At 47.8% G+C, this 23,555-nt stretch overlaps 2 protein-coding genes across 5 annotated transcripts in view; both read left to right on the top strand.

The window, feature by feature from the left end:
• The window catches only part of ppp1r13ba (protein phosphatase 1, regulatory subunit 13Ba), a 49,234-nt gene extending 33,187 nt beyond the window's left edge, over positions 1-16,047 (top strand). For all 4 annotated transcript variants that reach the window (XM_066675964.1, XM_066675965.1, XM_066675963.1 and 1 more), the window contains 8 exons: positions 2,674-2,768; positions 7,683-8,100; positions 8,731-9,452; positions 10,058-10,195; positions 11,175-11,308; positions 12,757-12,923; positions 13,355-13,554; positions 14,223-16,047. In XM_066675964.1, the coding sequence (XP_066532061.1) occupies positions 2,674-2,768; positions 7,683-8,100; positions 8,731-9,452; positions 10,058-10,195; positions 11,175-11,308; positions 12,757-12,923; positions 13,355-13,554; positions 14,223-14,264 (1,916 nt within the window). In that variant the 3' untranslated portion in view covers positions 14,265-16,047. The remainder of the gene's footprint in view (positions 1-2,673; positions 2,769-7,682; positions 8,101-8,730; positions 9,453-10,057; positions 10,196-11,174; positions 11,309-12,756; positions 12,924-13,354; positions 13,555-14,222) is intronic.
• A 278-nt stretch (positions 16,048-16,325) lies between these two features.
• sdsl (serine dehydratase-like) lies at positions 16,326-22,738 on the top strand. The gene is made up of 7 exons (XM_066641136.1): positions 16,326-16,612; positions 18,206-18,245; positions 18,387-18,526; positions 19,518-19,606; positions 20,085-20,312; positions 21,847-21,971; positions 22,329-22,738. The coding sequence occupies exons 1-7, from the start codon at positions 16,460-16,462 to the stop codon at positions 22,514-22,516; spliced, it is 963 nt and encodes a 320-aa protein (XP_066497233.1). The 5' UTR covers positions 16,326-16,459; the 3' UTR covers positions 22,517-22,738.
• The last annotated feature ends 817 nt before the right edge of the window (positions 22,739-23,555 follow it).

The following is a 23,555-nucleotide window of genomic DNA, read 5'->3' as shown; positions in this document are numbered from 1 at the left end:
GACATTTACTAATTTACTAACCTTTACTAATGGCTCAGAAATGGCAAAATATAACAAGGCAAAGCTAACCACAAAACAAGGCTTAAGCTAATTACAAACAAAACCCAGTGAGAGCTGGCAGCGTAACTGCAAACCGACAGTGAGTTCATCAGTGATATTCACTCCCCTGTACCTCACAACAGCCTTAGGTCCTGTTCTTTCAAAACTTGGCTTTTAATGAAGAATTTGTTTCCCATTTAGTGCAGTAACAGCATGTGGGTTTCCATCCGAAACGTTTGAACATGTTTTGCGTTTCCATTCACGGCACTTTTGTGAATAAACTTCAGATGCCGTAGGCTCCGTGATCAGGGACTGCATTGAAACGAGGGAAAGAGAGGGATCTGATATTTAATATTTGCGACGTCTGTGTGGTTCCTGTGTGTGGAGCGTGTTCTTAATGTTTTGAGAGGAAAGTAAAATGCTGTGGTCTCTGACTTTTGCTCAGTGCTGTATGTGAATAAGAAGCTCGGGCGCCGCTGAGAGAACAGAGTGGTAAAGTGCAGAGAGGGGAGAAGAGGAAAGAGGGTTGCGGGGAGTCTGTTAAAAGCCAGGGTCTCTCCAGGCCTCTGGGGGGCGCTGTGCTGCGTGTGCAGTGTGTGTAAATCAGCGGAAACGTCATCGTTTGTTCAAAACGCCCTTTTCCATCGCCCCATTTGCACTTTAGCGATGTTCTAACTCTTCCACCTCGTCCGAGCGTTAAAACATTTTTGCGTGATTTTTTTTTTACATTTTGATCGTTTTCTGTTCGCTTCCTGTTTTCATAAAAAAGTACTTTTTCATAATTCGCAAAAACTCAGTGAATGGAAAACCTCCTACTGTCTGCTCCTCAGAGAATGCCTTACACTTGATGAATGCCTTAATCCACCCACGGTATTGGGCACAGTGACCGTAAGCTCATGTGCAGCTGCTCCAGAGCGTCCCAGCACCTTATTGTATAGAGATGATAATATCTGGATTTACATTTGAATGTGTCTACAGTGAGAGGCACTGAATACTGTCACGTTACAGGGCTCCTATCGTTTTATAAAGTCTCTCGCATTGGTTTTGAGACACAAGCTACACACGAGTCTGTCTCCAGAACTTCAGAGGGCCTCGAGTCAATGGAGGGAAGCTGCAGCTGCTGTTACATAATGGAGTTTATTTGATCTTGTAAAGGTTGAGGCCAATCAGAAGATTACATCACTGTATCACACACACACACACACACACACCCACACACACACACACACACTCACACACACACACACACCCACTCCCCCCCCCCCCACACACACACACCCACTCCCCCCCACACACACACACACTCACACACACACCAACACACACACACCCACACCCACTCCCCCCCCCCCCACACACACAGACACAGACACCCACCCACTCACACACACCCCCACCCACACCCACGCAAACACACTCACACACACACACACACTCACACACACACACACACACACACACTCACACACACTCCAACACACACACCCACACCCACTCCCCCCCCACACCCCCACACACACACTCACACACACCCCCACCCCCACCCCCCCACACACACACCCACGCACACACACCCACACACACACACACTCACACACACCCCCACCCACACCCCCCCCACACACACACCCACGCACACACACTCACACTCACACACACACACACACACACACACACACAAACACAGAAGTAAAATAGACAAGTAATAAAAGGATGCGCAGTTGGAGTTAAACATAAAGAACAATTCCCCATCACTGAAGTACGTGAATGTTGTTTTCATGCGTTGTGAGGACATTATATTCACTTCAATGTATTTTTTAACCCGAACCCTTACCCTAACTGTAATATTAAAATATATATTCACCTTCAAATGTAATCATTTATGTCATTTATGTAAAACATAAACACAAGCTGATCCCAGTGGGGAATTCAAGTCTCCACAATGTGATGAAAACACACACACACACACACACACACACACAATGTGCTCTCATTTTACTGTAGGGGCTTGAAGTTGAGTGACAGATGAGTGACATGCGCTGTGTCTCAATACTTAACCGAATTATCTAAATAACCCAAACAGTGCTAGGGGCGGAGCAATGCAAATATAGCAGTTTCTGTGAGTCCTGATAGGTCCCTGAGACTTTCAAAGCTTTGTAGCTGTGAGTAGCTTGTTGAGCAGGACGTCTGGTTCCATTCACTAGAACAGAGCAGTTCACACAAAACCAAACCCCTTTCCATCACTTTTCAGAGATATAGAGCTGGATTGTTAAAGAAACAAGGCCAAAGCTGCAGTGAAACCACACACACACACACACACACACACAACACACACACACACACACACAGTGCCTCAGTAATCTCCTTCTGAGCCGATCTGAGTTAAGACAGAAATACTCTCCAGAGCAGCAGCTGATTAGCGGCGTCCTTGTATCCCAGGGGTCAGAGGTGTGTGTGTGTGTGTGTGTGTGTGTGTGTGTGTGTGTGTGTCTGTTTCAATGCTGGGTCAGTGTCTTCAGGTCAGTTTCTGACACGATTAGTGTCTGCGGAGAAAGGGAATGTTTTGTCTGTCGCTGTCTGTTTGTTTCTCAGTCTCTCGCTCTTTCTCTTTCTAACTTCTCTTTCTTCTTCCAGCGAACGATGCAAACTGGTCCTCCTTCACTCAGAGCAAAGCTCCTGACTGGACGAGCTCGGGCCGAGAGGTGGGCAGCATGGCCTTCGCAGAAAAGGTGAGAATTTAGAACCGCAGAAACATAGTGTCAGTTCCAAGAAGCAGGGGCAGGTGGCAGTACGTCAAAAACAAACAGTGAACGCACAAAGAGAAGACGCTTCATGTTTTCAAGCTCATTCTTCATCTGCGTGTACAAGGTTTATATATAAGTTATATCTATGTACATTTCATAATTTTATGGGAACTGGTGTGTTGTATTAAAAATGGCAATTGTCATTATATGAATTACATTTATACGTTACATAAAACACACTTTAAAAGATATTTGAATTTATATCTGAAATCAGAATTGGGGTTTGTCCATGGGACCATCGCTGGGGACACTGTGGACGCTGGGGACGCTGGGGATGATGGGGACGCTGGGGACGCTGGGGATGATGGGGACGATGGGGACAATGCGGACATGTCCCCACCACTTATCAAAGTTTACTCTCATTAAAAATCATTTAATTAGAGTTAAGACCATGCAGAGCAGAGTGTGGTCAGCCCCGGTCTCTGATACTGATGAAACAGAGCAGGTGGCTCCTCCTGGTGGCCGGGCCGTGGAGCTGCTCTGTGCTGTGTGTGGAGGGATATATCTGCAGTTCTGGTTCCTCTGGTTCCTCGGCTTGTTTTCGTCCAAAACCCAAACAGGTTCTACTCCAAACACCAGAATCCAAACCCTCTTTTGCTGGTAGTGTATGCTATGCATCGCAGAGATAATAAACACAGCACCACCATCGTTCCCTGAAAGCAGTCACATTATTATTATTCTGAATACACCCCAAACCCCACGAGCCCCACAGCAGTTGTCACGCCTTCGTCCTGTCAGTCTGTTGTCCCCGCCATGTGCTTTATTCGCACATGGCTATGTTTTGTTTATGTCCTTGTCTCCGCCCTCGTCCCGCCTCCTCGTCCGTGTCATGTGTTACCCGTCCTCGTTATCTGTCCAGGTGTTTCTCGTTTGTGTGAGTACTTAAGCCCTCTTGTTTCACGTCCTGTTTGTCGTTCATTTCACTTCATTATGTATTGTTCTCCGGTCTTGTCATGTCGCGTCGTTTATCTCTCGTTTCTAGTCAAGTCATGTTTGTTTCCTAGTTTTGTCGTTTAGTGTATTTTCTGTCTCAGTATTTTATGTCCTCGTCTTGTAGTTCCCTTTATAGTTTGCCTGTGTTTTGTTATATCTTTGGTTATTAAATATATCCCGTGTTTTAGCGAATGCGTCCGCCTCCTTCAATCCGCCCCTCGCTCCTGACAGAATGAACGACCCACTAAAGGACGCAGCTAGCACGGACTATTTTCTCAACGAGGCGTTCAGGAGAGTACAGGAGTTTCTAGCGGCAAAGGTGGGCGATCAACCTGCTGCCCTGCAATCTCATATGGGAGTTCCCCCCGAGTTTGAGGGGACTTCAAACGTTGAGGGTTTTCTGCTCCAATGCCGCTTATACTTTGACTATCTGACTGTTCCTGCGCCACACGAATTTATTAAGGTAATGTTCATGAGATCTCTTCTTAAAGGGATAGCACTGCAGTGGGCTGATCGCGTGCTGAGAGAGAGAGGCCTGCAGATTTCGGTGGAGACTTTCAGAGATCTATTGAGAGCCAGATTCTCCCGATCGGCTCTCGAGGTCAGCTCCGCAGGACCCTCTGTTCCCGAGGATTGCCCCCTCAGGTCCGGGGAAATTTTTGGGGGGGCGTTAAGGGTAGGGGCTGTTAGCCTCACCTCCGTACCTCTGAGGCCTGAGGCTAACAGGGGCGCACCTCGAGGTGATCTAATGGGTGCGCCTGTGAAACCCCCTAAACCCTTTACAGCTCCAGCGCGAGCCCGGCGAGCAGCACAAACCCCTGTCCTCGAGAGCGCGGCGCGCGGCTCTCCTGTCTTCGTGAGCGCGACGCGCGCCTCTCCTGCCTCCTTGGACGTCGTCGCAGGTCCCCCTGCCTCCTTGGACGTCGTCGCAGGTCCCCCTGCCTCCGTGGACGACGTCGCAGGTTCCCCTGCCTCCGTGGACGACGTCGCAGGTTCCCCTGCCTCCGTGGACGACGTCGCAGGTTCCCCTGCCTCCGTGGACGACGTCGCAGGTTCCCCTGCCTCCGTGGACGACGTCGCAGGTTCCCCTGCCTCCGTGGACGACGTCGCAGGTTCCCCTGCCTCCGTGGACGACGTCGCAGGTTCCCCTGCCTCCGTGGACGACGTCGCAGGGCTTCCTGTCCCGTTGATGGCGGCACCCGCCGCTTCCTGTCCCGTTGATGGCGGCACCCGCCGCTCCTGTCCCGTTGATGGCGGCACCCGCCGCTCCTGTCCCGTTGATGGCGGCACCCGCCGCTCCTGTCCCGTTGATGGCGGCACCCGCCGCTCCTGTCCCGTTGATGGCGGCACCCGCCGCTCCTGTCCCGTTGATGGCGGCACCCGCCGCTCCTGTCCCGTTGATGGCGGCACCCGCCGCTCCTGTCCCGTTGATGGCGGCACCCGCCGCTCCTGTCCCGTTGATGGCGGCACCCGCCGCTCCAGTGTCCGTGATGGCGGCACCCGCCGCTCCAGTGTCCGTGATGGCGGCACCCGCCGCTCCAGTGTCCGTGATGGCGGCACCCGCCGCTCCTGTCCCGGTGATGGCGGCACCGGCCTCTCCTGTCCCCGTGACGGCGGCACCGGCCTCTCCTGTCCCCGTGACGGCGGCTACGGCCTCTCCTGTCCCCGTGACGGCGGCTACGGCCTCTCCTGTCCCCGTGACGGCGGCTACGGCCTCTCCTGTCCCCGTGACGGCGGCTACGGCCTCTCCTGTCCCCGTGACGGTGGCTACGGCCTCCCCTGCCCATGTCCGTAGGTCGGCCCGAAGGACTTCAGGGCCGATCCCCAGAACTGTGCCTAGGCTGGTTCCTCAGACTGCCACACAGACATTAGCCAGTCCTGGGCACCCCCCTGTTATTTTGGTCCCCTTGTCAGTCCCTGTCCTGGTTCCCGTCTCTGTCCTTGTCCCTGTACCCGTGTCTGCCTTTGTCTCTGTCCCTGTCCCGGTCACTGTGTTTGTGTCAGTCCCTGTAAATGTCCTTGTACCTGTTCCCCTACCAAGTCCAGTCCAGTCTCCTGTCAGCCCTGTCCAGTCTCTGTTTCAGACCCCCGTCCAGTCTCAAGTCCCGTCTCCTGTCCAGTCCCCGTTCCAACCCTCGGTCCTGTCTCAAGTCCCGTCTCCTGTCCAGTCCCCTGTCAGTCCTGTCCAGTCCCTGTTTCAACCCTCTGTCTTGTCTCCGGTCCAGTTTCCCTTTCAATCCCCTGTCCAGTCTCCAGTCCCGTCTCCGTTTCAGTCTAGTGTCATGTCACCTGTCCTGTCTTCTGTCCAGTCACGTACCCCTGTCCAGTCCAGTGTCTTGTCACCAGTCTCTGCTCCCGTCCAGTCCCAGCACCGAGTCCTGTCACCTGTCCCGTCTTCCGTCCAGTCCCTGTTTCCATCCAGTGTCATGTCCAATGTCAAAAATCTCGTCAATTCCCATGTGTCCACTCCTGTCCTGTCCAGTCCGTTCTCGTCTCTTGTTGCCCCCCTTTGTCAGTCTCCTGTCATGTCCCGTGTCCCGTCTAGTATATTCGGTCCTGTCGTGTCCCCAGCTACTGTGTCTGTTCCCGTCCTGTCCTGAGTCCTGTCACCTGTTGGTTTGTTGTCCTGTCTTGTTTTTCGTGCCCTCTCCTGCGCCAGCTCCTGGGGGGGTTTAGGAGTACGCGCCCGGGAGTTGCGCGTTCTTGGGGGGGGCATCTGTCACGCCTTCGTCCTGTCAGTCTGTTGTCCCCGCCATGTGCTTTATTCGCACATGGCTATGTTTTGTTTATGTCCTTGTCTCCGCCCTCGTCCCGCCTCCTCGTCCGTGTCATGTGTTACCCGTCCTCGTTATCTGTCCAGGTGTTTCTCGTTTGTGTGAGTACTTAAGCCCTCTTGTTTCACGTCCTGTTTGTCGTTCATTTCACTTCATTATGTATTGTTCTCCGGTCTTGTCATGTCGCGTCGTTTATCTCTCGTTTCTAGTCAAGTCATGTTTGTTTCCTAGTTTTGTCGTTTAGTGTATTTTCTGTCTCAGTATTTTATGTCCTCGTCTTGTAGTTCCCTTTATAGTTTGCCTGTGTTTTGTTATATCTTTGGTTATTAAATATATCCCGTGTTTTAGCGAATGCGTCCGCCTCCTTCAATCCGCCCCTCGCTCCTGACAGCAGTGTTCTCCCCCTGTGTAAACAGCCCCTGTTCAGAACGCCCGCTTTCAGCACCTGTTCCTTTAAATGATAATGAGCCGCTCGCTGTTCACCCCGACCCCGAGCGCACAGCAGTGAGGAGCGAGGAGCAGAAGCTCTGGTTTTTAGCCGTTTTCACTCTGTTCTCTTTCTTCTCCGTTTTTACTCAGTGCTCTTATTTCTCCGCGCTCGTTGTGTCTGTTTTGCTGAGTTTAACCTCGTCTTTGTGCTCTCACATTAACACGGGTCCAGCGCTGTGATTGGACAGACTCAGGCGAGGGGGCGGGGCCATTCTAAAGTCTCTCCCTGATTCAGAACGACTTGTTTTATCCCGGGTTTATTCTTGGGGGTCTTGTTTCACAGTGTGTGGGTTGGTGGGTTTCAGATTCACACTGTAATGTGAACATGTTCTGAAATTAAATTAAATTCGTTTTTCATAACGTTTCCTTTAACAACTACACAACCTCACACTAACTGCTCCTTTTAAAGCAACTCTAGTTTGGATTTGTACCTTAAAAATTTCATCTTCAAAATCATTTTGATGCTCGACTGAACTACACCAGGCTTAGCACTGCAGAAATTGCACTATGTATCTTGTAGAAATGTAGAAAACAACCCCCCTCCTCCCCTGTTTCCCATTTTAAAGGAGCCCTGGAGCAGAAATATCAGATCTTACCTAGAGTTGCTTTAATGTGCCCTTTTTTAATGTTATGTTTTTTCCAGGATTCCCCCAAACTATTGGGGACAGTAACAGCTTTATCCAGACAGCCCCAGATCTATGGGACATACCCCAGTGTGGGGCATCACTCTACAGTTTGTGCCACCAGCTCTCTGCCCCGTTCTGCCCCTGGAACACTGTCATGGCAACGAGCGCCCCCTGGCTCGTCCTCACAGCAGATCCAACAGAGGATCAGCGTTCCCCCCAGCCCCAGCGGACCCCCGCTCGTCCCCCCGGCCGAGAGGACAGACCCTCCGTTGGCCGCTGCGGTCCGGCCCTTTGTTACGGACCGAGGCTCTCGACCCCAGTCCCCCAGGAAAGGTCCCGCCACCATGAACTCCAGCTCCATCTACCACATGTACCTGCAGCAGTCAGCCTCCAAAAACTACCCCAGCATCAGCAGCAGGGCTGCGGTTAAAGCAGGTAACCATGGCAACCGCATCTTAGAACATCATCCCCCACTGATTATTTTAAAGACGTTCATTCCGATTTATTTTCATGCGATGAGCCTAGGGTCAACGTGCCCGGTGTTGTCCTTCTGCTTGAGGGCATTGGGCTGTGGAGCAGTGGAACTGTGTTCTCTGGAGTGATGGAGCTCCATCCAGTGCCTCTGTGATTTACAGCTAATCAGGTTTGTGGGAGGGTGTTTTAGGGGAGTGCATATAGGGCCTTAGTTACGTCACGTTAAAAGCCAAATTTGTAAATTAACCAATCATTTCATCAAATTAATGACTAGATGATTTAGGTGTCCTCCCACGCTCCAAAAACACACGTCGGTAGGTGGAGTGGAGACTCAACAGTGTCCGTAGGTGTGTGTGTGAGTGAATGTGTGAGTGTGTGTCGCCCTGTGAAGGACTGGCGCTGATGTTGGTGATTAGTTCTAGCTCACAAACAGTACTCCAACTCATCCCAGAGAACACAGTTCCACTGCAGCGTGGGCTACTTACAGGTGGCCCTTATAGTTTACACAGTTAAAGAAGATGTAGCTTTCCGTGAAAGAAGCTCTTCTCTGCCGTGACCATCCCTCAAACCTCTCCCTTTCTCTTTCCCCAGTGTATGGGAAGCCTGTATTACCCGGCTCTGCTTCTCCATCACCTGTACCCTTCCAGCACCAGACGTCCAGAGAGGAATCCGACCGAGAGGCTGACCCCGAGGGCACTACGAACCCCCCGACAGTGGAGAACATCCCTCGGCCCCTGAGCCCCACGAAGCTCACCCCTGTGGCCCATTCGCCTCTTCGTTATCAGAGCGATGCTGACCTGGAGGTGCTGAGGAGGAAACTGGCCAATGCTCCCCGGCCCCTGAAAAAACGGAGCTCCATCACAGAACCCGAGGGTCCGAGCGGCCCAAACATCCAGAAGCTTCTCTACCAGAGGTTCAACACTCTAGCAGGGGGTATGGAGTCTAGTTTAGGCGCGCCACCGTTTTATCAGCCAGACAGCCCTCTCAGCTACATGGGCCTGGACACTGCCAATGTTAATGTGCTCGAATCGGGATTACCAGCTGCTCCTTTAGCAGAAACCTCAGCTCCAGACCCTGTAAAGACCTCCTCTTCACCTGCCGCTGACGCCAACGAAAACCGACCGGACGATCACACGGAATCCCCTGAGCTCTCGGACACATCAGCGTCCGCTCCTAAAGACGGCCCAGAGGACGGCCATGACAACAATCAGAATCATCAGACTGAAGGTGAGGAGGCAGAGTCCAGCAAACCGCCAGAAACACAGTCCCCAGAGGAGGAGGAGACCCCACAACAGACCGGAAGTGACCCTGCGGTGAGTATACGTCAGTCATTACCGCTCGGCTGTCTACCTTTACTGCTGTCTTCCACAGACTTGTTCATGCAGTTCCTGATGCTGTGTGACTTTCTGTAATTCAGAAATACTAGAACATCACATCCACTGACGCTAAGCGGGCGGGGCCAACAGGGGGCGCTGTCTATGTGGATCATCAGGCCTAAGTGCATTTACAGGCACAATACTGAGAAAACACTGCCATCCTTCAGCTGAGATTTGAAGCCAGGATTTTGTCCACGTTTATGTGCACATTTATAACAATCATATGTCATACAGTGCCCTGCAAAGCACTGGCGCCCCCTCCAGGGTGTGTTCCCGTCTTGAGCCAGTGACACCGGGTAGGCCCCGTACCAGGAGGTCTTACTTTGGGTGGTGAATTAAAAAAGGACCCTCACAGTCCTTATGACGTGGTGGTGGTGTGTTAGTGTGTGTTGTGCTGTTTGAGTGGATCAGACACAGCAGTGCTGCTGGAGTTTTTACACACTGCCCGCTCACTGTCTGTGAGTTTATGATTGTTATTTGTCAGATCTGCACAGTATTTATTCATTGAGGTGAATGTACTGAAATCCTCTTTATTATCGCAGGCTAAACGGACGAATCTGAAGAAGCCGGGCTCTGAGAGAACGGGTCATGGTCTGCGGGTGAAGTTTAACCCTCTGGCTCTGCTTCTGGACGCTTCCCTGGAGGGAGAGTTTGACCTGGTGCAGAGGATCATTTATGAGGTACTTGGATCTAAGTCAAGTCTTACTGCATGTTAGGAACAATGAGCACACCCAGCCACACACACACACACACACACACACACAACTGGAGTGGTGGGCAGCAATCCCCGTGCCCAGGTAACAGTTGAGGGTAAGGTGTTTCAGCTGTAGATGTTGAGGGAGGAGAAACACTATTCCTTCACTCCCTCTACCCCTGTTTTTCCTGATGATGTGGGGAGTGAAATGATGACTGGATTTAAAATATACAGACTGCAACATGATGAAGGAGGAAGGTGTATACCGTTTTGCAGCCTGTAAACTGTGTACACACAGACACACCACACCACACTCTTCACAGACAGTCACCTGGAGGAAACCCACACAGACACAGGGAGAACACACCACACTCCTCACAGACAGTCACCCGGAGGAAACCCACGCAGACACAGGGAGAACACACCACACTCCTCACAGACAGTCACCCGGAGCGTGACTCGAGCCCACAACCTCCAAGCCCCTGGAGCTGTGACAGAGACACCACCTGCTGCACGTTATAATAATAATAATATGATGTATTATATCGTTATATGATAGTGCAATAAAAACTCTTGTCCCGTACCATGTGAAACAGTATGAGAATGACTTCTCCTGAGACCGTGTGCCCAGGAGCAGCTCTGGGACTGATATTGTATTGTTCTTGTGAATGCATTTGGAGTGCACTGCTTTTCTTCTCCCAGAATGAAGTCCTTATTTTGAAATTGTTGCACCCATGCCTTCTTTGTGCTCTCTGCTTCATTTAGACGAGGAACACTTTCTGTTTTATAGTTCAAAGGGCAGCAAGTTTCGTGTTTTTCTTCAAAAGTCTGTGCTATTTACCAAGCACCGTGTTAAAAAGTGAAGTTGCACCGGGGCCTGTTTTCTCTCAAATAAAACCATGTTGGACGTTTATTATAAGAGTGGACAGAAAAGCTGATGGAGCTGTGGCTGACTGTTTCCTCAGGTGGACAACCCCAGTACTGCTAATGATGAGGGCATCACGCCGCTCCACAACGCTGTGTGTGCTGGTCATCATCACATTGTGAAGTTCCTGCTGGACTTCGGAGTCAACGTCAATGCAGCAGACAGTGATGGATGGTGAGGACACAGCATGCGGAGTTCAGTTTCGTATTTTGATTTTAAGTTCCATAAAAATGAGCTCGGATTTGGCCACAAAGAATAAGAATAAGATCAAAGCTAAACAATAATAAATAGGGAAGAAAATTAAAGAATAACATAAACTCAAGGGAGCAGAATAAAGACTGTGTGTCGTCCCAAAGCAGTGGGTTGTGAAGCGCGATTTGAAAATGTCCAGGGAGTCAATTTTACGGACGTCCGGTGGGAGGGAGTTCCAGAGACGGGGGCAGAGTGGCTCTAGACCCAGTGGTGGTCAAAAGGGCTGGGGGACAGTGAGGCTGATGGATGAGGAGGATCTGAGAGTCCGGCTGGGTCTGTGAGGTGATGGATGGCCTTGAAGGTGAGCAGTATGAGTTTAAAGACAATGCGGAATTTAACAGGTGAGGAACAGGAGTGAGGAGGGATTGGACAGGGAACAGGGAAGAGGACCAGGACGACAGTGTGGTCAGGAATGAGGGAGGGATGGAGGCGGTTAATGTGACGAAGACCGTTAGAAGTTTGGGGACCGAATGAATCAGCTCCACCAATCAGCTCCTCGTTTCCATATCATTTACGTTAAGCATTCCCTAATTCATGCAGTAGGCTAGAGGACGGAGTGTGAGGTGGAGCGATGAATGCACTGCGCCCCCTACTGACCAAACTGTGTAGAGTTAAACTAAGAGTGGAGGAAATAAACAATGGGGTAAAATTTAAACTTTGTTACTGCACTGGATTAAAGGCTGTGGCTCCACCCACTGTGTTTAGGGCAGAGGCTGTGGGCGGAGCCAGTCGTATAAAATAAAAGCACAGAATAATGTGTCTTTAAAACGAACATAGAGCAGGAGCAGTGTGTTGATATCAGTGCACGTGGAGAAATAACTCCACCCACTTTTGGAGTGGAGCCATGTGCACAGTGTCTGCTCCTGTTCAGTAATTGAAAAGTTGGAATCACACATTCACTCACACACTCACACAGACAGTCACCCGGAGGAAACCCACGCAGACACAGGGAGAACACACCACACTCCTCACAGACAGTCACCCGGAGGAAACCCACACAGACACAGGGAGAACACACCACACTCTTCACAGACAGTCACCCGGAGGAAACCCACACAGACACAAGGAGAACACACCACACTCCTCACAGACAGTCACCCGGAGGAAACCCACACAGACACAAGGAGAACACACCACACTCCTCACAGACAGTCACCCGGAGCGGGACTCAAACCCACAACCTCCAGGACCATGGAGCTGTGACAGAGACACTACCTGCTGCTCCAACGTGTAATAATTAGAATAATAATTAATAACTTTAATCATTTAAGTTCAATTAAATAAAGAAATGTAGAAAATCTCCAACTCAGATTCTGCTCTTTTGCCAATCAGAGTGAGGTCCTGTACATATGTGTGCGTTGTGTTTTCAGGACCCCTCTGCACTGTGCTGCGTCCTGTAACAGTGTTCATCTCTGTAAACTGCTGGTGGAGTCAGGGGCGGCCATCTTCGCCACCACCATCAGCGACGTGGAGACGGCGGCGGATAAGTGTGAGGAGATGGAGGAGGGATACATACAGTGCTCTCAGTTCCTCTACGGTGAGAGAAATGCAGCTTTAACCTCGTCTGGTGTAGGGTTTCTGAGTGGAGCAGCTGTCTAAGTGTTGCCTTGTCTCACTCTATCTGGGTGGTTAGCATGACCATCCATCTCTGTCATCACTCAGCAATACAGTGTGGATCTGTAGCTAACATAAGAGAAATGGGCAGTTAAAGTTCTCCTCAAGCGTGTTGAGCTACAAGGATGCTGCATCGGTGGAAGGAGCAGTGACTTGTGCTAACCATCACCTTGGTGTCATCATGACTGAGAGATATTGTGTCATTGCTGTAAATCCCTGCTTTTATGATGCATCGATATATGATGGCGCCCCCTTGTGAGGAACTGCCAGGCTGCTAAACACGAGTGAGTTAGTTACAGGTCATGAGATTGATCGTCTATGTGATTAAATAAACGTGTCCCCTCCCTTCCCCAGGTGTGCAGGAGAAGCTGGGTGTGATGAATAAGGGTGGGGTTTATGCTCTGTGGAATTACGAAGCTCAGAGTGAAGATGAGGTGTCGTTCTCCGAGGGAGACAGCCTCACGATTCTGAGACGTAGAGACGACTCTGAGACCGAGTGGTGGTGGGCGAGGCTCAACGACAAAGAGGGATACGTCCCCCGAAACCTGCTGGGGGTAAGAGGCACTAAATCTTCATTTACAAAAAAACACAGTGTTCCACATTAGACCCAATAAACCTGGATCTGGATCTGGCGTTAATTCTGGGTTGATCTCTGTGTTATGTAAAGTCCTCATCTTGTGGATCAAAAGTGGAGTGTGTAGGCTGTGTATTTTTTGTACATAGAAGTAGGGCTGGACAATCAATCGAACATGACACTAAGAGCTAATCAATGTAATCTTGCCTATGGATTATATACATTTTTCTTTTAACTCTCTACATCCTTTTTTTTCTGTTAATGCCTCCCACTGCGTTCATGTACTTTCCCCTTATAACCACACATGGAGGAGAACCTAAACACAGAGGCCGACCGAGCGACTCAAGCAACTCGAGCCAAAGATAAACCCTGCGTCTGTGGTGTGAACGTGTTTTTGACACCAAAACTTACAAAAATACTGGAGCATATTCACAGTAAAAGCCTCGTCAGTGAACCATGAGGCAAAATGCTCAGTTAATCATGATATTAATGTATGGTCATATCGCTCAAGACTGCATAGACATTTACATCAGTTGTGCCCTCAAAAATGCCACCTACCTCGTCTGCAGCCTTGGCTTTGGGGCACAGCCTGAGACAACTCTGTGAGAACTGCTTTTCTAACGGTACTTTTCTCTGTGCTTTGTGCAGTTGTATCCGAGAATCAAACCCAGGCAGCGTTCTCTGGCGTAGCACCCTCTGGAGGACAAAAACGAGAACACCGTCTCATTCCTGAGCCCTGTGTGGAGCTTCAGCCAGACGCCCAGCCCTGGCTTTCCTTCGTGCATCAGTTCCACCTTAAATACACCGTTCAGAGGCACAGTCGAGAGGAGATGGAGCCCGGAGCATGCGGGGAGCTTCTTTATCCGCTGAAGAGATTCAGAAATCACCGGGATCCCTGTCTTCACTGCAAAAAAATCATGTCTTAAGAAGGGAAATCATCATTCGTCTAAGATATAAGTCTCATTTCTCATAATGGGATTGTTATACGTTTATTATAAGATTGTTTAGATTGTTTCTGGACATGTTTTTCCTTCAAGAAATTAGACACTTTCTCCAGATAAAATGACTCAAGACAAATAGAACCCTCCAGAAAAAGTTGAAATAATCTCATAATGTGAAATGCTAAAGCTATTGAATTTATTTAAGATGTTTTCACTTAATGATATCAGTGTACAGTCTGCATCCTTGGTTTTATTTGTATTTAAAAAAGTCCATGAGCTGCTTTAGTTTTTCTTTTCGGCCGTAGCTCTGTGAAAGAAACGTTTGTGGGACGTGAACGTGATGAGAATCAGAGGACGAGGATGCAGTGCTGATGTGTGCGTGAGACGTTTTTGAGAGGTTTTTGCACTGGAAAGAGGAAATTATGAGGGCCTTATCTGTCGCCTCCTGCACTTACAGAGCCACAGATTTGGACCGAAGGAAGAAAAGAAGGAAGGAAGGAGAGATAGAAAGTGAAGAGAATAAAACAAGAGAAGGAGATAAGTGAAAGTTACTGAAAGACACAGAGGAAGTGTCCCAGAGAGGAGCCATGCATGTTTTTCTATGTGGAAGAGTTTTTTTTTTTTTTTTTTTAACTATTCACAAGTGAAAGCATTTTAAATCTAGCCAATAGAGACTTGGCTGCGTGCTCTAGGTTCCTTGTAAATACGTATTATGAAAGAACCCCCTCTTCAGTGCATGTACACACGAGTGTGTGGATCTGGAGCTCATCACTGTCAGAAAACACAGGATAAAACGAGTCTGCTCCGCTTCTGACGTCAAGTGCAGAGACTTTAGAATGGCCCCGCCCCCTCGTCTGAGTCTGTCCAATCACAGCGCTGGACCCGTGTTTATGTGAGAGCGCAAAGACGAGGTTAAACTCAGCAAAACAGACACAACGAGCGCGGAGAAATAAGAGCACTGAGTAAAAACGGAGAAGAAAGAGCTGTCAGAATTCCATTAAATCATCAACTAATAACTTTTATATTCCAAATAACGTGTGGAAATGGACTGAAAAATGGTATCGTACCCAGCTCTGAATTAGAAATACGAAGTACAAAGACCAGATTTCAGATGCTTTCTCCTGCTGAGATCATTTTTTTTGCAGTAAAAGGAGGTGAGAGAGTGGAATAATGAAGTTTCACAGCGGATGCTCCTATGGAAATGAATTATATTGTTATATCTTTCCAGTATATTCCTAAATATGAATAGAATATATTGTAATATATTTTAAAAATTATGATTTTTATGGGTGCATTGCACAGAAGACACTGAGGATGAATACGACTGTTTACACAGGAATCAGATTTCAGGCTTTTTTTATGTTACAACCCTCTCAACTCATTTTAAAAGCTGTGTTTAATGCAGAAGAGAGGGAATGCTTTAAAACACACTGAAACACACCTGAATATAAACACATAGATGTATAAATATATGCCTGAACAGAGGGGCAAAATAACCCTCGTTCTGTCACATGTCATGTAAATGTGCTCAATAAAAGGGTTCTTGCATTACATCATGTCAGCACTGTGTGGTCCTGTTGTTTTCTGCAACCAGAATAACTTCATCTATTCACTTATTCATTCGTTCATCTACTGTAAGTCCTTCATACTGATCAACACACTCACCCAGTCTATTGGCAGTCACTCTCTCTCACACACACACACACACACAGACTGTCATTCACACAGGGGCATTCTTATCTTTCTCTCAGTGTGTGTTATATAATTTTCCCCCTGCTGTGCTGGTCAGAGCTCATTTGGGGGCAGACTTCTCAACCTAACTCCAAATGCACTGACTCGGCAGCTTCTGAGGAACAGGATAAACCTTTGGACCAGGGGCTAAAGGCCTGTCTCCTTCCATTTTTCCCTCCATTGTTTTGCACTGCAGGAGTTTTGTCCATCACCATGTCCAATACCCAGAGATTTCACATCAATTCTCCCCTGATTGAAAGCACTGCTATGTCCAAGCGTCTGGGCACCACTGTGTATCTGAAGATGGAGAGCTCACAGCCTTCTGGTTCTTTCAAAATCCGGGGGATAGGACATCTTGTCCAAAAGGTGAGCAGAAAAAACACACAACTGAACATTGACCTGCAGTGGCTGTAAACATAGACTTTGTCATAATTTATGACAAATAAAAACATGTAACAGACACATTACTGGGGGGGAAATACAATATTCACATGACATAGTGATGAAAATATTAATGTATTGTAGTATTCCTATTTATATTCAAATATCTTACTTTTATTTCTTTTCAAATATATGTAGAATTATAAATAGCACACGCTCTTTAATAACATAGAGGTAGAGTTTATTTGGGTGTTGTGCGTTATTTTGTGCGTAATTTTAAGGATTATTTTTTAAACTTTGCAGCTTTTATTATAGTTTGTAGTTTTTATAAGTGATTAATAACGTTGCAGTTAACGCTGAACCGTCGCCGCAAAGAACTACAATTACCATGATGCACACCGCGTCAAGCGAGCTAGCCGTACACAAACTCTAATTTAGCTAACGAACATGGGACTACAGTTAAATTCTGAGTAATACAGACAGCTCAAGTTACAGTACACAAGATAAAACGGTCGGTTGTGTGCGGAAATGCGTTTCATGCCTGAAAGTTTTAAAATCTTTATTTAAATCGAGTGTTTACTGAGATTGACCTGATAGCATAAAGTGAGAGCTATTACAGAGGGCTAATAATATCACACTTAAATGTTTTGTGATAAGTGTCTATTATTTTATATTTAATTATCGTTTATTATCTCCAGAACCTGTCCTCTCTATTTAAATAAAAATATCCCCTTATTTAAAACCTCCCATGAATATCAACCATTAAAAAAAACCCTTCCAAGTGAAGCAAAAACACAGATTCAGACAGTCAGGGTTTCTTACATCACAAACCTAAGGAACCAAACTAGTAATCTTGCAGGGGCAGGGATTTAAAGCTGCATGTGAGCAATGGAGGTAATATCTGCACATTACTGAATAAAGGTGAAGGTGCAGAGTTATAGCTACGACAACTGGCTTTAGGGGATTTTTATTTGGTTTTATTTTATTTTATGTTTCTCTTGGAAATAACTTCCACATTTGTAACTCTGGACAGAGAGTTGTTTTAAGAGTTTATTTGATGACCAGAGGGTGACTTTTATTGTTTGTTCTCTATCAATCTTAGAGGAAGTATATTGCATTTTCATCAGTTTGGGGGAAATTATTTACTGAGGAAGTAAATTAATAAATGGAGGGGTCACACTGAGCAGCACTGCCTCATTGCATTCTCTAATATGTATTATTCAGAATAGCCATAACCCATAACTTCCTTAAATATGTCAAAGTAGGATAAAAGTTTACAGCGGCTTCAAAATGTCCCTTAATAAATCATTCCATCAACTCCATTGTTAGTTCTCTTGATTTCATTTATTTTACTTCAGTTTAACAAAGAAGTCCCAGAATAATTCTGCTTCATTAAACTGGAGGGAATATTGAAGGGATAAATTGAAGGGACATTATTGTTAAAGTGAGGGAACTATTTTTAAGTTGAGGAATTGTGTTCTATGGTTGAATGACTGTTTTCTACGGAGAGGGCAGAAGATCTGTGTTTAAAACATCTTGCCACTAACTGCTGCATGTCCTGAAGTCTTGGTTTTTAAGCTTGCAGGTCCAAACTCAAAAGGTGTTGTGTGTTCCTCAGGTGAGTGTAACTGTGAATTTTTAAAATGTATTTATAATTATTTAAATATATATATTTTAGGCCTCAGCAAGCTTCTCTAGAACATTCTCTTAATTATTGCATTTTTAAATTCCCTTTGAGATTATTTTGTGTCCATTGCAGGGGGAAATGCCGGTTTGGCCACAGCGTATGCAGCTCGTAAACTCAACATCCCGGCCACCATCATAGTGCCCTCATCCTCACCCCAGCTTGTGGTGGAGAAACTGAGGGACCAGGGGGCTATCGTCAAAGTGATGGGGAAGGTAAGAGATTTACTGCAGTATAAATCACTGCTATATTATTTACTTGATTTCATCTTGGGGCAACACGGAGGTGCAGCAGGTGGTGTCTCTGTCACATCTCCAGGGACCTGGAGGTTGTGGGTTCGAGTTCCGCTCCCGGTGACCGTCTGTGAGGCGTGTGGTGTGTTCTCTCTGTGTCTGCGTGGGTTTCCTCCGGGTGACTGTCTGTGAGGAGTGTGGTGTGTTCTCCCTGTGTCTGCGTGGGTTTCCTCCAGGTGACTGTCTGTGAGGAGTGTGGTGTGTTCTCCCTGTGTCTGCGTGGGTTTCCTCCGGGTGACTGTCTGTGAGGAGTGTGGTGTGTTCTCCCTGTGTCTGCGTGGGTTTCCTCCGGGTGACTGTCTGTGAGGAGTGTGGTGTGTTCTCCCTGTGTCTGCGTGGGTTTCCTCCGGGTGACTGTCTGTGAGGAGTGTGGTGTGTTCTCCCTGTGTCTGCGTGGGTTTCCTCCGGGTGACTGTCTGTGAGGAGTGTGGTGTGTTCTCTCTGTGTCTGCGTGGGTTTCCTCCGGGTGACTGTCTGTGAGGAGTGTGGTGTGTTCTCTCTGTGTCTGCGTGGGTTTCCTCTGGTTTCCTCAGGTATGCTCCGGACCCACAGTGACAATGAATGAATGAAAAGTTTGCCTTATGAAAGAAGGATGATTATTTCTGCAGATCTCACCATGTACCTTGCCTTCATCAAATCAGCAGCAGTTTACTGTAATATGGGTTTCCAATAGTTGTGTTTTGCATTGACTGTATGACATTTGTGTAGTATGTGAGGTCATTTTGCCCATGGAATCACTTGGACCCTTTCACATTAATTTTCAGTTAATGGCCCTGCCCTACTGTAGAGTTTATCGGTGTAACAAACTGGGTCGGACACATTTGAAAAGAAGAACTGATGTCTGCTTGCTCAGTCACGGCTAGTGAAATGAGGTCCTGAGAACATTGCTGTGGTTGTGTGTGTGTTTGCTCAGGTGTGGGACGATGCGAACGCTGAGGCTCTTCGTTTGGCGGAAAGTGAGAACCTCGTGTTTGTTCCACCCTTTGATCATCCTCTGGTGTGGTGAGATGTTCTGTCACAACACTTCTGTATGTATTTAAATTCAGACCAATCAGAGTCACTGAGGATGTGTTCCTTGGTAAAAACGGCGTCAATAGAGAACACAGAGTAAACAAATAAACACAAATCACCACAGACCTCTATTACAGAATGTAGTCTCTTGCTCCACAAACATTGCTATCCCCCATTTCCTACTGTTCCTCAGCGCTCAGGACCCCCACAGAGCAGGTGTGATGTGGTGGTGGATCATTCTCAGCGCTGCAGTGACACTGACGTGGTGGTGGTGTGTTAGTGTGTGTTGTGCTGGTGTAGAGTGGATCAGACACAGCAGTGCTGCTGGAGTTTTATTATTATTATTATATATATATTTTTTTTCAAACAAACTAGAACTCTGTCAAAATTACAAATGAGGTCCACTAGGGGGCGCTCCTAAACAATATTATAACGTACAAAGGAAACTAACACCCTGATGTTTTCTCAGGGAGGGTCACGCAGGCATGGTCCACGAGCTGAAGGCGAGTCTGCCCCACAGGCCAGGGGCAGTAGTGTTATCTGTCGGTGGAGGGGGACTATTCTGTGGGCTGATGGAGGGGCTGGAGCAGGTGGGCTGGGGGTCGGTTCCTGTGATCTGTATGGAGACTGTTGGAGCTCACTGCCTCAATGCTGCTGTCAAAGCTGGGCGTCGGGTCACTCTGCCGGACATCACCAGGTAAACTACACTACAGAGGTCACGGGGGCTGTCGGGAACTGGGACTCCTGTGGTGAGGGGTGTCCTGGAGGACCACGGCATTCCTTTAACCAGTGGTTCTCAAATATTTACCCCCCATTATCAAACCAAACCCTCCAAGTACCACGTTTGATCCTCAGCACAGACGCACGTGCGCCCCGGTTCTTCCTCTGTTCCAGGGGCAGGTGTGGTGCAAAGTCTTGGTTTAATTTTTGCATGTATTTGTTGAAATCTGCGTTCTCTACACAAAATTATTCCTAAAAATACATGATTTGGTGAACTGTATGAAGCTTTTTGAAGAGTGTTTAATGGGCTGTAGGTGAAAAAGGTACGTTCACACGTACCACACGTTCAGAACGACTTCCTTAAACAATGGGACCATACACACACCCCGCGAACCCAAACCCACATCCTCAAAGAACACCTCTAACCTCCCCAGAGGTGTCTGTTAACTGTTCCCCAGGGGCTAGGATTGTCTCCTTGCTTTAACACCTGCCCTTCAAACTGCCCACAGGTGTGAATGTGTGACTGGGTGTGTGTGTAATTGTCTGTGTGTGTGTGTAAGTGACTAGGTGTGTGTGTGAATTTGTCCACTTGTGTGTGTGTGTGTGAGAGAGAGGGGGAGAAAGAGAGAGAGAGAAAGACTATCTATAGATGTGAGAGTGTGAGTGACTGGGTGAGTGTGTGAAACTGTCTGCAGGTGGAAGTGTGTGTGTGTGTATAGGATTCTCTCTGTATGTGTGTGTGTGTTTAAGTGACTGAGTGAGTGTGTGTAATTGTCTGCAGGTGGAAGTGTGTGTGTGTGTGCGTGTGTGTATATAGGATTCTCCCTGTGTGTGTGTCTGTGTGTGTGTGTGTGTGTGTATAGGATTCTGTGTGTGTGTGTGTGTGTGTGTAGGATTCTGTGTGTGTGTGTGTGTGTATAGGATTCTCCCTGTGTGTGTGTGTGTGTGTGTGTGTGTGTGTAGGATTCTCCCTGTGTGTGTGTGTGTGTGTGTGTGTGTGTGTGTGTGTGTGTGTGTATATGATTCTCCCTGTGTGTGTGTGTGTATAGGATTCTCCCTGTGTGTGTGTGTGTGTGTGTGTGTAGGATTCTCCCTGTGTGTGTGTGTGTGTGTGTGTGTGTATATGATTCTCCCTGTGTGTGTGTGTGTATAGGATTCTCCCTGTGTGTGTGTGGGTATAGGATTCTCCCTGTGTGTGTGTGTATAGGATTCTCCCTGTGTGTGTGTGTGTGTGTGTGTGTGTGTGTGTAGGATTTTCTCTCTGTGTGTGTGCGTGTGTGTGTGTGTGGGATTCTGTGTGTGTGTGTGTGGGGGGGGATTCTGTGTGTGTGTGTGTGTGTGTGTGTGTGTGTGTGTGTGTAGGATTTTCTCTCTGTGTGTGTGCGTGTGTGTGTGTGTGGGATTCTGTGTGTGTGTGTGGGGGGGGGGATTCTGTGTGTGTGTGTGTGTATAGGATTCTCTCTGTATGTTTCTGATTCTTGTTGTGTTTCTTTGTTGTTGTGGATTAACAGCGAGGCGAAGTGTTTAGGAGCGAAGACGGTGTGCAGTAAAGCGTTTGAGTTCAGTAAACGTCCGAACGTCATTTCCGAGCTGGTGACTGACCGACAGGCCCTGGAGGCAGTGGAGCTGTTCCTGGGTAAATAACCACAGTCCTGATCCAGTCTCAGATGAACCCTGCAGGAGCTTGTGCTTTACATTCTTTATTTACAGCACGAGGCTGGAAATGATGTCATGTCTTTTATGACAAATCACACCTGAGATATTATCCACGCCCCTTTACTGATGAAATAATAATTTAGATTAAATGTAGTGAATCAGATTAAACTGATCACATCTGATCTGAATGATAATGTTCAAATGTTCAAAACAGTTTCTTTGTGCCTGTCTCTCTTTTATTTGTTGGTTTGTATGAAACTGTCTGTCTGCTTTCCTGTTTGTCCCTCTCCCTGTTCTTTCTTTGTGTGTGTGTGTGTGTGTGTGTGTGTTTATTCAGATGAGGAGCGTGTATTGGTGGAACTAGCTTGCGGTGCATCATTAGCTGCTGTGTATAGTGGAGTGATCCAGCGGCTCCAGGATGAAGGCCGTCTGCCCGAGCGTCTCGGCCCCCTGCTGCTCATTGTCTGCGGAGGCAGCAGCATCAGCCTTGCCCAGCTCCAGCACCTCAGAGCAGTCTGCAAATAACCAGAACAAACTACAACTCCCATCAGCTCCAGCACCTCGGAGCAGTCTGCAAATAACCAGAACAAACTACAACTCCCATCAGCTCAAGCACCTCAGAGCAGTCTGCAAATAACCAGAACAAACTACAACTCCCATCAGCTCCAGCACTTCAGAGCAGTCTGCAAATAACCAGAACAAACTACAACTCCCATCAGCTCCAGCTCCTCAGAGCAGTCTGCAAATAACCAGAAAAAACTACAACTCCCATCAGCTCCAGCTCCTCAGAGCAGTCTGCAAATAACCAGAACAAACTACAACTCCCATCAGCTCCAGCACCTCAGAGCAGTCTGCAAATAACCAGAACAAACTACAACTCCCATCAGCTCCAGCACCTCAGAGCAGTCTGCAAATAACCAGAACAAACTACAACTCCCATCAGCTCCAACACCTCAGAGCAGTCTGCAAATAACCAGAACAAACTACAACTCCCATCAGCTCCAACACCTCAGAGCAGTCTGCAAATAACCAGAACAAACTACAACTCCCATCAGCTCCAGCTCCTCAGAGCAGTCTGCAAATAACCAGAAGAAACTACAACTCCCATCAGCTCCAGCTCCTCAGAGCAGTCTGCAAATAACCAGAACAAACTACAACTCCCATCAGCTCCAGCACCTCAGAGCAGTCTGCAAATAACCAGAACAAACTACAACTCCCATCAGCTCCAGCACCTCGGAGCAGTCTGCAAATAACCAGAACAAACTACAACTCCCATCAGCTCAAGCACCTCAGAGCAGTCTGCAAATAACCAGAACAAACTACAACTCCCATCAGCTCCAGCACTTCAGAGCAGTCTGCAAATAACCAGAACAAACTACAACTCCCATCAGCTCCAGCTCCTCAGAGCAGTCTGCAAATAACCAGAAAAAACTACAACTCCCATCAGCTCCAGCTCCTCAGAGCAGTCTGCAAATAACCAGAACAAACTACAACTCCCATCAGCTCCAGCACCTCAGAGCAGTCTGCAAATAACCAGAACAAACTACAACTCCCATCAGCTCCA

Source organism: Hoplias malabaricus, chromosome 1 (genome assembly GCF_029633855.1).
Source record: "Hoplias malabaricus isolate fHopMal1 chromosome 1, fHopMal1.hap1, whole genome shotgun sequence".
Lineage (NCBI taxonomy): Eukaryota > Metazoa > Chordata > Actinopteri > Characiformes > Erythrinidae > Hoplias > Hoplias malabaricus.
The sequence above is the reverse complement of the archived record's forward strand: the minus strand, read 5'-3'. Positions and strand labels throughout refer to the sequence as shown.